The following is a 14171-nucleotide window of genomic DNA, read 5'->3' on the forward strand; positions in this document are numbered from 1 at the left end:
TAAATGTTTCTAAAATGGCTTTGAAAGTCAAACAAGGTCCACCTTCCATGGTTAAGATGATACAAATACATATAGTGATACGTTTGATTTATTTTTTTATTCAATCAGATGCCTAGTTTTTGCCATTTAGACTAAAAAGGAAAATATTTCTCATATTAAACTGATTCTAGCCAGTAAAACAAAATGTCCTAATATTTATGCTGTGTTCAAGTAGTGGACTACAAATATGGCTTCTTCTGCAGATGAACACCTCCAAGATGATGATACAAACCTCTCCATTGTCGGTGAAGACCTTTTTGGTGTTCACTTTAAAGTTTCTCTTCTGAGCTTTCTTCGCTTCTTTAAACTTGGACACTTTCTTGCTCTTGCCCATGGGATCCTACAGGAAAGGAAAAAGATGCATATGATAAAACAGTGGTTCTTAAAGTAGTGTCTGGAGACATAACCAACCACTAACAAAGTTATAATAATCAATACAATATTTTTATTATTTTAATAAGAAGAAAAATATGTTTTTTTTTCTGCTTGAGCCAAACCCTTGAAAATGCTTAAACTTCCCTCTTTCAGATGATTAAATTTTTTTGACCATAGAGTACAGTGATTAAGGGAAATACTGTTTTATAATTCCATTGTGAAGGATCCATCTCCCACAGTCTGTTCAAGCCCCTGAGGTTCCGAAACATCAGGACCTGCACTCCAAGGTTCTGCAACAACTTTTCTTCCCTCAAGCTCTCAAGAGCCCTGAACACCGTGGTGCCACCCATCACCTTGCTCCCAACTCCTTAACTGTGCACTATGGACATTAATGGTCACTCCATGGCCATTAACACGTACCCGCACTCAGCCACTTTACTGGGGGAGATGTGGTAGCTTAGTGGTTAAGGGGTTTGATTTCTGACTGTTGTGATAAGGTTGTGGGTTTGAATCCCAGGTCCACTAAGCTGCCACTGCTGGTCCCCTGAGAAATTAACCCTCAACTACTCAGTTAAAAATGTAAGGGCATCTGCCAAATGCCAGAAATGTAAATGCACTAAAAATGCACATTGGATATGTAGCACATCTGCAGACATCTGCACACAGGGACGTTAACTGTTCACTGTTTACTACAGACGTCCGCTCATTCTGTTAAAATATACACACTGGACATTGCACACATTTGCAGACGGTCACCTCTGACTGTGCACTCACACTCTACTTTACTCTTCTTCTTATATTACTTACATTTCAACCTCAAATTCATCACATCTACCTCATATTTATCACACCTTGGTCCGTTAATAACGACATTTCGTTCTTTCGTACACTGTGTATGTGGAAGAATGACAATAAAGCTTGAGTTGGGTTGATTATCCGCAGGTCACCCAGATTAGGACGTATGTTTCCTCTCAAGGTTTCTTCCTCATATAATCTCAGAGTTTTGCTTTACCTGGCTTTTTTCTATCCCTGGCTTGCTTGTTAGGGATTTATTTAAATGTAAAATCAATCATTTATATCCTGATTATAAATTCCTGTAAAGCTCAATGTCTACAGTTAAAAACACAGTACAAATAAATTTAAATTGAATTACATCATTATATATATATAATATAATATAATCATTATATGTGTATGATACAACACAAAAACATAAAAAGCAGGATTTGTTTTGCATATATTTGTTTTCTTTAAGTGCTGAGCTGATGTTAACCTCCTAAGACCTGGCGTCCTCATACGAGGACATCACATTTTTGCTTGTGTGCATCATAACACTTAATTCTTTGTAACTGGAACCTGTTGTACACAAAAAGAAGTGGCTTCATGTTCAAAGATAATATCTGGTTATTATATTTATTGGTTCCTCCTAACCCCAAATAGGTAGAAGAAATCTAAAATGCAAGCTCAGGTCTTAGGAGGTTAAGGGAGAAACATTAGACCCAGAGGGTGTGTCCACACGTGCTAACCGGCGAGTGTTCATTGATTGTAGCGTGCATCAATTTTCCCACATCAATAACATTTTTCCATTTTTGATTCAAACTATATCTAGGTTTGTAAACCAATGCAACAGTATTATTAGACTGTTTGAGCGATTTCTGCCATTTTCGACGCCCCTAGGTTTAATCCAAACATCAATAACTCGAACAATTAGGCTTATAAATAATGCCGAGTCGAATCTAACAGAATTCTATCGGTGGAAAGTTCAGGAATAAAATTAAAAATAAAGATTCATGGCTCAAATAAATAACTAGAATAATACCGCACCCATTTTAAGTAATGCGGCTAATGTTCACACACTTGTTCATTAAAATAATAATAATAATAAAAAATCTGTGCTGAAGAGGTCTGAGAAATTTATTTCACAGATAAAGAGGTCTCTTAAGAACCCTTGAGATAAGAGACAATAGATGAGAGGACAGGGTGAGATGGTCAAAATGGACAGAAGTTAATAAAATGCTGCACATCAAGCTCCACAAAGAAATTAGACGGAAGATTCGCTCACATGATGCGTTTAAGTAGACGATTTTTAACGTGACAGCATGAAAAGCTGAAGCCGCCCGGTGTAAAATGTGTGTCGTGATAACACCTTGCTCTCAGTGTACCGTACAACCTGATCTCATGTGGAGCAAGACTACAAGACAAATTGCATTTTTTTCTCCCCGAGTCAATACTTCTGCAGCAGTTCCTCAGCCCATGCGCAAATATAAAATTATTACCTGCAGGGAACATTCAGCACTCCACAATCACTGCGCAGAACAGACAAAGCTATATATGCGTACTCTCTCGTACCTCATATTCTGCTTAAAACTCATAGTGTGTGCTGAGGACACACACAAAGCAACAGGAGGCTTAGTGACAGAGCAACACCGTGTTTTGTGTTAGCACGTTGGTCCAAGTGCTTCACAGACGTTTCTGACTCATGGTTTTGACTCTGTTCCAAAACTTGAAAGGCTTGCAGAGGTGGATTTGCATTTCCTGTGCTGCAGGTAAACTCAGACGTGTTTACATAATTTGTCATGTCTAGAGGGTCTAGTGAAAAAAAATACATGGGTCAAGATGAAGAATAAAGAAGGCTGGAAAAGCTCCCCGATGCTCCATTTCCAGGCAAGAGGAAGATATCTAATCAAGACTGTGATAAATTAGGTTACAGTACACCTCTCTTTTATAGCAGTTTTATATAGTTGACTAAACCTGTGTAATGAACATAAAAAAATATGTGAATATACACTGTATTATCAAAAGTATTGGGACACCCCTCCAAATCATTGTATTCAGGGGTTGGGCTCGGCCCCTTAGTTCCAGTGAAAGGAACTCTTAATGCTTCAGCTTCATACCAAGACATTTTGGACAATTTCATGCTCTTTGTGGGAACAGTTTGGGGATGACCCCTTCCTGTTCCAACATGACTGCACACCAGTGACCAAAGCAAGGTCCATAAAGACATGGATGAGTGAGTTTGGTGTGGAGGAACTTGACTGTCCTGGGCGGGACAACTCCATATTACATTCATGTGCATGTAAAGGCAGACGTCCAAATACTTTTGGCAATATAGTGTATATCCAATAATTTATACTAAGCAATTTCTATTTTGAATAATGATTACAAACTGATTAGTAGCAGATTTGGTGTTAAGTTAGTAAGACATTTAATTTCCTTTCATTTTTGAAGACATTAAATAAAAGTATCACTGAATTTCCTCGTTTTTTTAGTGGAACTCTGACAACGCAGGATCTCACAGTCAGCAACTACTGGAGAAATATTTTCCAAGTATCGTTATAATTTTGTCATATTTTCCACCCCTAGTTTACACAAAATATATATTAGAATCAGATGACTTTTTAAAGAACGTTTCATGAGGATTATATAATTACAGAGATGCCATTTTGAGATTAATTAACCTCATTAATTAAACAAATGATTTTTTTAATTATACTATACTTCATTTTATGCATACTTTTATGTATAATAGTACAAAATTAGCCACCGATGCCAATAACCATTTTTCTGTCTTAATGCTAATGTTAAATAAGTCTTAAAGTTATTATTTCAACTGTTTAACATGGCAACCAATAAAAAGAGAAAGGAAGCAGAGCTTATTATAGTCAGAGAGAGAGAGAGAGAGAGAGAGAGAGAGAGAGAGAGAGAGATAGAGAAATAGAGAAATAGAGAAGAAGGAGTGGGGAAAGAGAGAGAGAGAGAGAGAGAGAGAGAGAGAGAGAAAGAGAGAGAAAGGAAGGGGGAGTGGGAGTGAGAGAGAGAGAGAGAGATAGAGAGAGAGCAGGGGGGTGAGACAAGGGAGAAGGGAGTTAGAGTGAGTGAGAGAGAAAGAGGGAAAAACAGAGTGAGAGCAACTGGGGGGGGTGAGAGAGAGAGAGAGAGAGAGAGAGAGAGAGGTGCCATGATGAGGAGATAATCTGTGTTATTCACATCACCTGTCAGTGGTCATTATGTTATGGCTGATCGGTGTGTAATACGGAACACAGAGAATGTAAGCGCAGTTGTATTTCATTCACCTCTTGTTCCTCCTCGTCTTCACCGACATTAAACACATCTTTCCGTTTAACTGTCAGCAGGTCCAGATCCTTCAGATCTTCATTCTCATCGTCGTCATCACTGCAGAGCCGGTCACCAGGCTTCACCTCTTCTCCACTCTCCTCCTCTTCGTCCTCCTCCTCTTCAGACTGAGAATCAGGGCTGCTGCTTTGGTCTCTTCTGAACTGGGCTTTAAAGTTCTTTAGCTCCTCATCAGAGTCGGAGTCAGCTGCAGTGCCGGTCTCCTGCGTCACCTCGTCCTTCTGTTTCTGAGCTTTATTCAGGAACCGGACTCGTGGGGGAACAGCCAGTCCCAGAGACCTACAAAATCACTCACTTAATACACAGACTGCAGGCAAGTCTAAAACAAAGGTGTCAACTGACTACACTGCAGTGAATTTTACAATGTGAAGGAACAAATGGAGCACACACCATATTTTTCATTATACTACTATATAACACTGCTGAATTCTCAATTCTGATTGGTTAGCAGGTGATGATTCATTTTCTACAACAGTAGCTCAGACAGTAAATCTAGCTGCAAGGCAAAGAACAGGTTTATATTAATGTGCTTATTCTAATCCATTGTTGTTTCTATAGTAACATCTATTTCATAGGGACTCGTATGGCAGATGTTCTACATAAAAATATTCGAGGCCCAACCGTGACAGATTAAGACTTCCTGTGGCTGCATGTTGTGTCAGAAATAAAAGGGGTGAAATATATGGGCTGTACTACGCTCAGGCACAATGATATAAGGACATATCTGAGTGTGCTCACCTGTGACTGCGAGTTATTTATACAGGATTGTTATGGCTACTTACAGCCGCTCTGAATCATTATGTTTAGAGTATTTCTCTCCCCAGGTACGATAATGGTTTGATCTTAAGTCATTGGTGTCTCAGTGGTTAAGGTGGGCACAGATCCAAAGGTCACAAGTTCAAATCTAAGCTTGGGGGTGGGGGGTGGGGAGTTATCTTAGCCTCGCTAATATACTCTATATTGGCAAAAGATTTGGGACGTCTGCCTTTACATGCACATGAATGTAATATGGCGTTGCCCCGCCCTTTGCAGCTATAACAGCTTCAACTTTGGTTTGGTACGAAGCTGAAGCATTAAGAGTTCCTTTCACTGGAACTAAGGGGACGAGCCAAACCTCTGATTTGGAGGGGTGTCCCAAAACTTTTGGCAATATAGTTTAAGTAAGATCACATGTAATTCCTGAGGAAGTCACCCTGTGTTCTTTTACAGCCCCTGATCTTGTGTTCAGCATAAATGATTAGAAATAAAATGATGCCAGAAATAAAACTTGGTATTTAGAATTCGGACTTTATTTAAGAATCTACTCACGTGGCGTATTCTGGAAGCTTCAGCTGAAACGCATCAAAAACGTCTTTGTTCTTCATCAGAAAGATGGAGCGAAGGTAAGACACAAAACACTGCAGTCGAAAATAAATAAATAAATAGATAGATAAGCAAATAAATAAATAAATAAAAGAGCAGATATAAGCAGAGAAGCTTGGGCATCAACAACTGAAGACAAACACGGCTGTGCTATTATCACATTTTACACAGCGTGCTCTCTGAAATCAAGATTAGCAAGACATCCCTCAAGTGACAGTCACAAGGCACAACAGCTTCGACTCAAATCCCTAACAGCCGTGCCATAACTGTAGCACAATGAGGCAGATTAAAGGCAGATAGATCAGAGGCAGCGTGGGACTGACACTCACCCTCTGAGCTCTCTCCTTCTGCTCCTTCTCCTGGGCCAGGAAGGCCTCCAGCTTCTGCCGTACGCACGTCAGCTTCTCGGGGTTCACCCTGCACAGCAGAGCAACACGCCTGATCACGTTCACCGTTAAAAGCTCATAAATCACTTTTCTCTCACGACTCATTAATATGCATTAAACCCACAGTGCAGAGAGCATCTCACTACTGTTGTAGCTCCACTCCAGAATTTACCGTCAGTGATTATGCAAATACGATTACACGTGACGACAAAGGCTTTTTTTTCTCCTTTTCACGATTTGCCTACTCATTTCTTTCGCAGGTTCTAACTTAATATCAAGCTGCATATATTCATTCGAGGCATTATTGATCCTCTTTTGAAATGTATGCAGCCTAGATCCAGCGCGCACTGGTGTGTGGCTAAAGCGTCCAGTGTTTATTCTCAGGTTAGGTGGCTGGATGTGGCCCTCTTCTGTCCTCACACAGCAGCACCAAGCACTGCTTCCTGATGATAAACCACAGCACTCAGGCACGGCAGCCAGCTGGACCACAGGCCGGCCACACACACACCCAGGCGCATACAGTTTTTGCTTTCTGCCTGAAACCAGGGTGGCTGCTGCACACTTTTACAATCACGTACAATCACAGTTATCATGATTATATGAGCATAAAAACTTTTGCACTACGTTGGTGCATGCACTAACAGTGGTGCTGATGACCAAACTGATTAGGAAAGTAGAATATAAACAGCATAAGCTATAGCTTAGCTTATGCTAAGCATAAGCTGTCATAGGCAACAGACTGGTTTAGGGCACAGCACCTCTTCCTTGTTTAACTGCAGCTTCATTACTGTGCATATACACTACTAACAAAAAGTTAAGGACATTCAGCTTTCGGGTGAAATTTCAGGATGCACCTAAAATGCACTATAACCTTTCCAGGTGAACTTAATTTGACCTTCTCTACACTTTTGAATGCACATGTCCAACTGTTCAGTGTTTCAGTACTTTCTGCATAACTTGCTGTTCTCTAACAAGGTGCTTAACAGCAAAATTCACAACTGGTGTTTGATCCATGAATCCACCAATAAATTTTCTGGTTCAATTAGAATTGGTATTTAAACAGTCCTCTTCATCATGCTGTTCACATTTTGACATCATGAGACCAAGACCACACCTAACAACTGATCAACAGAACCTCACCATTGTGAGGCTTCAAACAGGATGTTCTCAGAGGGAAGTGGCCACTGAGCTTAGAATGTCACAGAGTGTCATCAGCAGGTTGGGACAGAGATACAGAGAGACTGGAAGAGTCACAGAAAGGCATAGAAGTGGACGTCCTTTGGCCACATCCCACGTTGATGACCGCTTCATTGTGAACAGTGCCCTGTGGAACCGGATGATGAATGCCACTCAACTCCAGGCACATTTAAGGGAGGTGAGAGGAACCCAAGTGTCACGTCAGACCATTCGAAACCGTTTACATCAGCGTGGTCTGCATGCTAGACGACCTGCAAGGGTACCGGACCACAGGTGTCGGGGCCAGGGAGCATTTACGCTGGACGAGGGACCAGTGGCCCTCAGTGCTGTTCTCTGATGAAAGTCGATTCACGTTGAGCAGAAATGATGGCCGCCAATGAGGTTGGAGGCGTCAAGGAGAGCGCTATGCATCAGCCACTGTTGTGGTGGTGTTACAGTCTGGGCAGGTGTGTCCACTCAATACAGAACTGCCCTACATCTTGTGAATGATACAGTGACAAACCAATACTACCTGAATAACATCATTAATCCAGTCATTGTGCCCCTGCATCATTAGGGAACGGCTGCTGGAGGCTGGGGTACCTCAAATGGAGTGGCCTGCACTTTCTCCAGATCTGAATCCCATAGAAAACCTCTGGGATCAGCCGAGTCGCAGTGTAGAGGCGCGTAACCCTGCACCCCAGAACCTCAATGACCTGAGGGCCGCCCTTCAAGAAGAGTGGAATGCCATGCCTCAGCAGACAATAAGTCGACTCGTGAACAGCATGAGACGTCGTGGTCAAGCTGTAATTGATGGTCAAGGGCACATGACAGATTATTGAGACATTGAGATTTTTTGTTGTGGTATACCCACCACTGTTGTTGGCTTTTGTTTCAATAAATTGTTTGAGATGAGGAAATCACCACTGCAGCTTCTACTTAAATGCCCTACTTTCATGATATTATATCACTGTAGTGTGAACTTTTTACATTTTCCATAAATTTCACCCAAAAGCCAAATATCCTTAATTTTTGGTGAATAGTGTAAATAGATCAAATGCTTGCAAAATTTTTATTTAAATTATATTCTGACAAATAAATGACAAATGCTTTTGTATTCTTGGACAAAATTAATAGTAAGTAAAAAAAGTGTTGTTATGTAACATGACAATTATATGATGCTTCCTGTACAAAAATTTATTTATTATATTCGGAAGAAGCCTCCAGCATCAGTGCTTCATTTAAAGGGTAAAGCTGTACCTTAATCTTTCCAACAGATTAGTGCCCTTCATCATGCTTTTTTTATTGTCTTAATAACTTAAAGCGAGAAAAACAAAAAAAGAGAGCAAATGTCTAACGTTGGCAAAAATGTGACAACATGAACGTTCCACCATATTACATGCAAACTTTTAAAGGATGAAATGTACAACGTGAAGTAAAACTTTGGAGTATTTTGGTATAAGAAAAATAAAACATTGTAAGGCTGTATTGGAATAATAATCCGCTTCATATGATTATGTTTATCTGGTCAAAACTGAGTGTGTATACTTGGAGGAGTGCGTCACTTACTGGATTTTGTTGATAGGAACTTTTTTCTCCTGAAGCTGAGCGATCATGCCCTTCTCCTCTGAGGGCAGAAGTATGAGCAGGGCTTCTCCTCCTTCCTTATACCTGCACAAAGAGAGCAGAGATTTATAAATAGCACAGCTCCTAGTTCATAAAGTATAGTCTGGTCAGTGATTGAACGTTCACTGTTTTTCTATTTACACCAAAAGTATTCCAAGAGCTAGCACAGGTTTGTGGGCTCTGTGATATGAGGCTAATGTGACTGTTGTAAATGACCCAAAATCAATCATAAATACTGAACAGACTGCATCCGGATCTCACAGATGTACTGTTTGGACACATCTCTGGACACGTCCCTCATTTGGCAGAAATATTAAAACCCCCAGATCCAGCTCAAAAGCTGCACTTAATGTTCATATAAAACATCATTTAATGTGACCTCAGTGACTTTGGCCATGTGATGGTTCTTGGTGCCAGATGAGCTGGGTATTTGAGTATTTCAGAAACTGCTGATCTCAGGAGATTTTCACACAATGGTGTGAAAAACAAAACCATCCAGTGAGCAGCAGTTTCGCAGGTGGAAACACTGTTGAGGGAAGTGAGAGGAGAATGGTCATACTGGCTCAAGCTGACAGAAGGGATACAACAACTCAAATAACCACAAGTGTGGTGAGCAGAAACTCGAGGTCAGTGGTGCTGCAGCTGCAAACCACACATTCAGTTCCACTTCTGACAGCCAGGAAGTGGGAACTGAGACTACAGCAGGCGCAGGTTTATCTGAAGACTGGAAAAATACAGTGGAGTCTTTTTTATACCAATGTTCCAGCTTAGCTCTACCTGTGTCCACTTCATGTCCGAGGTCTCGGGCTTTCTGTGATGCTTTTCTGCTCACCACAGTCGTAAAGAGTGATTATTTAAGTTTCTGTAGATTGCCTGTCATCTCCAATCAGTCTGGCCAATCAAGGAGCTTCTACAGCCACAGATGATCTAATTATTACACTTATTATACAATAATATGTCTTTTTAAATATAAAGGTTATATACATGCTATACTGGACACCAAACACAAATAGATTTCAGATAAAAAGCCGGCACATTTTTGTTTTTACGGATCATTCCTTTAAGGCAACAGAAATAACAGGAACAAAATCTAGTTCCATCACGTTGTTTTCCTTTGTTTCTGAATCGCCAACGCACACAATACGAGCAATCCAGTGCGACACGGCTGCAATGTGGACGAAAATGCGTCCGCTGTTAGAAAATTGTAGCCACCAACATTTTTTCTTTTCAATATTTTTTCTGGACAGCTTCCAAAGATCAAAAACAAAAAAAGTTTTCAGAAAATTGCCAAGTGAAATCAAGCACTATTGTATTTCTTGACCAGTTAGAACAATATGCTCAGTGATCTAAACTCACACAGAGGACAAAGTGCTGGTGAAACATTTGTCTTGTTAAGTGAATGAATAAGAAGAGATTTATAACACATTTACCTGTATATGATGTGACATACCAATTTAACTGTGGCTCTACAGTCAAGGCAATTCATTTTATTGAGCAAGCTGAAATGTACACCGATCAGGCATAAGATTATGACCACCTGTCTAATATTGTGTTGGTCCCCCATTTGCTGCCAAAACAGCCCTGACCCGTCCTGCACTGTGTATTCTGACCCAGCATTAACTTCTTCAGCAGTTTGAGCAACAGTAGCTCGTCTGTTGGATCGGATCACACGGACCAGCCTTCTCTCCCCACGTGCATCAATGAGCCTCGGCCGCCCATGACCCTGTCACCGGTTCACCACTGTTCCTTCCTTTTGATAGATACTGACCACTGCAGACCGGGAACACCCCACAAGAGCTGCAGTTTTGGAGATGCTCTGATCCAGTGGTCTAGCCATCACAATTTGGCCCTTTTGGTCAAACCTCAAATCCTTACACTTGTCCATTTTTCCTGCTTCTAACATCAACTTTGAGGACAAAATATTCACCTGCTGCCTAATATATCCCATCCACTAACAGGTACCATGATGAGGAGATCATCAGTCTTATACACTTCACCGGGCAGTGGTCATAATGTTATACCTGATCGGTGTAGATCTATATACATATATGAACACACTTTGGGTGCAATGTCTGTGATTAAAAAATATTATTCTTCACGTCCTTCTGTTTCTTTCTACTGGATACTTCACCATGTCTGCTTTGCATTAATCTTGGCTGGCTTGGAAGTTTATTAAAACCCATGAGTGCTGTAGAGAAAAAAAGTGAAGTGTGTGACCTTCAACACAAAACCCACACAAGTGTCTAAAAACAGCAGCGTGTTCCAGCTGTTATACTGCTGCCAAGAGCCAGTGAAATGGTGTCAGCGTTCAGCCAGAGGGTCTGAACAAGCTCAGTCAGGCTCCACACACAACATTTACTCAACAGCAGGTGAACAGCATGATCATGTGCCAGGCACAAAACCCTGACTCTATTACTCACTGTTGTTAAATGGGACAGAACCACGCAAGAAGAGGTGGTGTTTATAAAAAGTGAGACAACTGACCAGTGAAACTGCACCCATTTTAAACTCCACAGAAATTCTCCAGCGCATGTAGTTTGTATAGTTTTAGAGTAATGAGCGTGTTTATACCATAGTGCACCATTAATACACAATAATGTACTAAACTCTCTCTCTCTCTCACACACACACACACACAATAACAAAACAAATCACAGCTAAAACTGACACACAGAGCGGCAGAAGGTAGAGCTCACATGTAAGCGCTGCTGTACCATGCAATAGAACAGAAAAATGTCTATTTTAAAATTACAATGCAACGGTTTTCAATTTCCAATATTAAATATTTCTATTTTTGACTGTACATATTCTATTTTTTTATCGATTGCTCTGACACGGACTGATGATGTAACGTACCATGTGGTAATTTGTCAAAGCTGAAAACGTCAGTTTTTGATTTCTACACATCATTATGATCGGAGGTTCACTGCTTTCCAACAAATGGCACCTAACCATTGCTTCTTTATTGCCAGGGGCCAGAAGACCACAAATATTTTTGAAAAAGATAGATAGATAGATAGATAGATAGATAGATAGATAGATCGATAGATAGATAGATAGATAGATAGATAATTAAAGACACAGTTTGCCTTTTTGACATTTAAACACAAACAAAATGTCAGTGGTCAGAATCTACCAAAAGTGGTCCAAGGAAGGGACAGTGGTGACCTGGCGACAGACACAATATTAGGCAGGTGGTCATAATGTTATGCCTGATCGGTGATTCTCTGGACTGGGAAAAAAAATGACTCACATTTTTAAACTTATACGTGAAGGAATTAGTGAGAAAATCGCTCATGATTTCAGGATATGAGTAAACGTCTGAGGCGGATCATCTGCCATCTGTAAAGTTCATTGTTTTTTGTGATGATAAGGAGGTCTTGGCCATGTTTACTGACAAACTGTAGGGACAAAGTGAACAGTAGAGTTCTGGCTTGCAAGATTAGTGTTTCCCAAAACAGCCCTTAGGGTCATTCACTTCATTTTAGCTCTCACTCAGCTCCCAGGATACCTGTTCCACATGTTCCACATGCACCTTAAAGCTTGATTTCTGTATTCTGGGTGATGAAATGCAAATAATAAATTCTTGTGGAAAAGGTCTAAGGAAGCCAAGCCATGATAACCAGAGAATAAAGAAAGTAGGATGGACAGACTGCCAGTGTGGACACATCACTGACCTGTAGCGCTAAGGAACTGAGTAATACTGCCATCTACTGAGATGTCTTCTAGGTTTAATAATAATATCAACAGAACACAACTAGATACAACAAGCCCACGTTGATCCATACCTGGCTGTCCTGCCGACTCTGTGGATGTACGTGTTGGCATCTTCTGGGCAGTCAAACTGAAGCACCCAGTTTACAGCAGGAAAGTCTACACACACACACACACACACACACAGATTAAAACTCAAATCACTCACAGTATTTGATAACCACGCAAGAATCTTGGCTCCTTTCCCTGTACTGAGACAAAGATCTTTGCTTGAAGCATAATAATAAAAGCAACCACTTTGTCCCCAGTACATGGAAACATGCCAAAATTCTGGCGTGTATCAAACATACCGTTCATTACATACGTGATGGATAGAGATTAGATCTAAAAAAAATAATAATAATAAAATCTGAACTATTCCTTTAAGAGCCAGCAGGCGTTCCACTGGTGACAAATCATGATGTTTGTATTCACTGCCGGCTGTGAGAAAATATTTTATGATATAATCACTCAGAACATACTCAGGACTAAGACCCTTTAGGGAAGAATATATGATGAATAAATGAATGAGACAAAATGATAGATAAAAACATTGATGGATTTTGTCTACTCTGAACAAAAAGCTTCTGAAAGTAAATTATGTTAATGCTGTTACAGAAGGATATACACACAAATTACACATCATTTATTACATTCAATTTGTCATAGTTGTAGACAGGCAGGAATCTGAACAAAACACTCTGGGGTACAAAATCACCCACTTTTTTTATTGTTGTTTTTTTCTACATACACACACCATATTGCCAAAAGTTTTGGGACACCCCTCCAAATCATTGAGTTCAGGTGTTGTTTTTCAGGGGTTGGACTCGGCCCCTTAGTTCCAGTGAAAGGAACTCTTAATGCTTCAGCTTCATACCAAGACAATTTGGACAATTTCATGCTCTTTGTGGGAACAGTTTGGGGATGACCCCTTCCTGTTCCAACATGACTGCACACCAGTGACCAAAGCAAGGTCCATAAAGACATGGATGAGTGAGTTTGGTGTGGAGGAACTTGACTGGCCTGCACAGAGTCCTGACCTCAACCCCATAGAACACCTTTGGGATGAATTAGAGCGGAGACTGTGAGCCAGACCTTCTCGTCCAACATCAGTGCCTGACCTCACAAATGTGCTTCTAAAGGAATGATAAAAAATTCCCATAAACACACTCCTAAACCTTGTGTAAAGCCTTCCCAGAAGAGCTGAAGCTGTTATAGCTGCAAAGGGCGGGACAACTCCATATTACATTCATGTGCATGTAAAGGCAGTATAGTGGCAATATAGTGTATAAATTCAGAGTTGGACAGAATGGTGGTATA

The 14171-nt window shown here is 40.5% G+C and overlaps 1 protein-coding gene across 2 annotated transcripts in view; it reads right to left on the minus strand.

Moving 5' to 3' along the window:
• The window catches only part of ddx10 (DEAD (Asp-Glu-Ala-Asp) box polypeptide 10), a 41041-nt gene that overhangs the window by 18859 nt on the left and 8011 nt on the right, over positions 1 to 14171 (minus strand). For both annotated transcript variants that reach the window (XM_058415816.1, XM_058415815.1), the window contains exons 9-14: positions 12887 to 12971; positions 9042 to 9143; positions 6240 to 6327; positions 5857 to 5945; positions 4488 to 4827; positions 272 to 379 (exon numbers count right to left, since the gene is read on the minus strand). In XM_058415816.1, coding sequence (XP_058271799.1) covers positions 272 to 379; positions 4488 to 4827; positions 5857 to 5945; positions 6240 to 6327; positions 9042 to 9143; positions 12887 to 12971 — 812 coding nt within the window. The remainder of the gene's footprint in view (positions 1 to 271; positions 380 to 4487; positions 4828 to 5856; positions 5946 to 6239; positions 6328 to 9041; positions 9144 to 12886; positions 12972 to 14171) is intronic.

The sequence above is a fragment of the Hemibagrus wyckioides genome, linkage group LG18 (genome assembly GCF_019097595.1).
Source record: "Hemibagrus wyckioides isolate EC202008001 linkage group LG18, SWU_Hwy_1.0, whole genome shotgun sequence".
In the NCBI taxonomy this organism is placed as follows: domain Eukaryota; kingdom Metazoa; phylum Chordata; class Actinopteri; order Siluriformes; family Bagridae; genus Hemibagrus; species Hemibagrus wyckioides.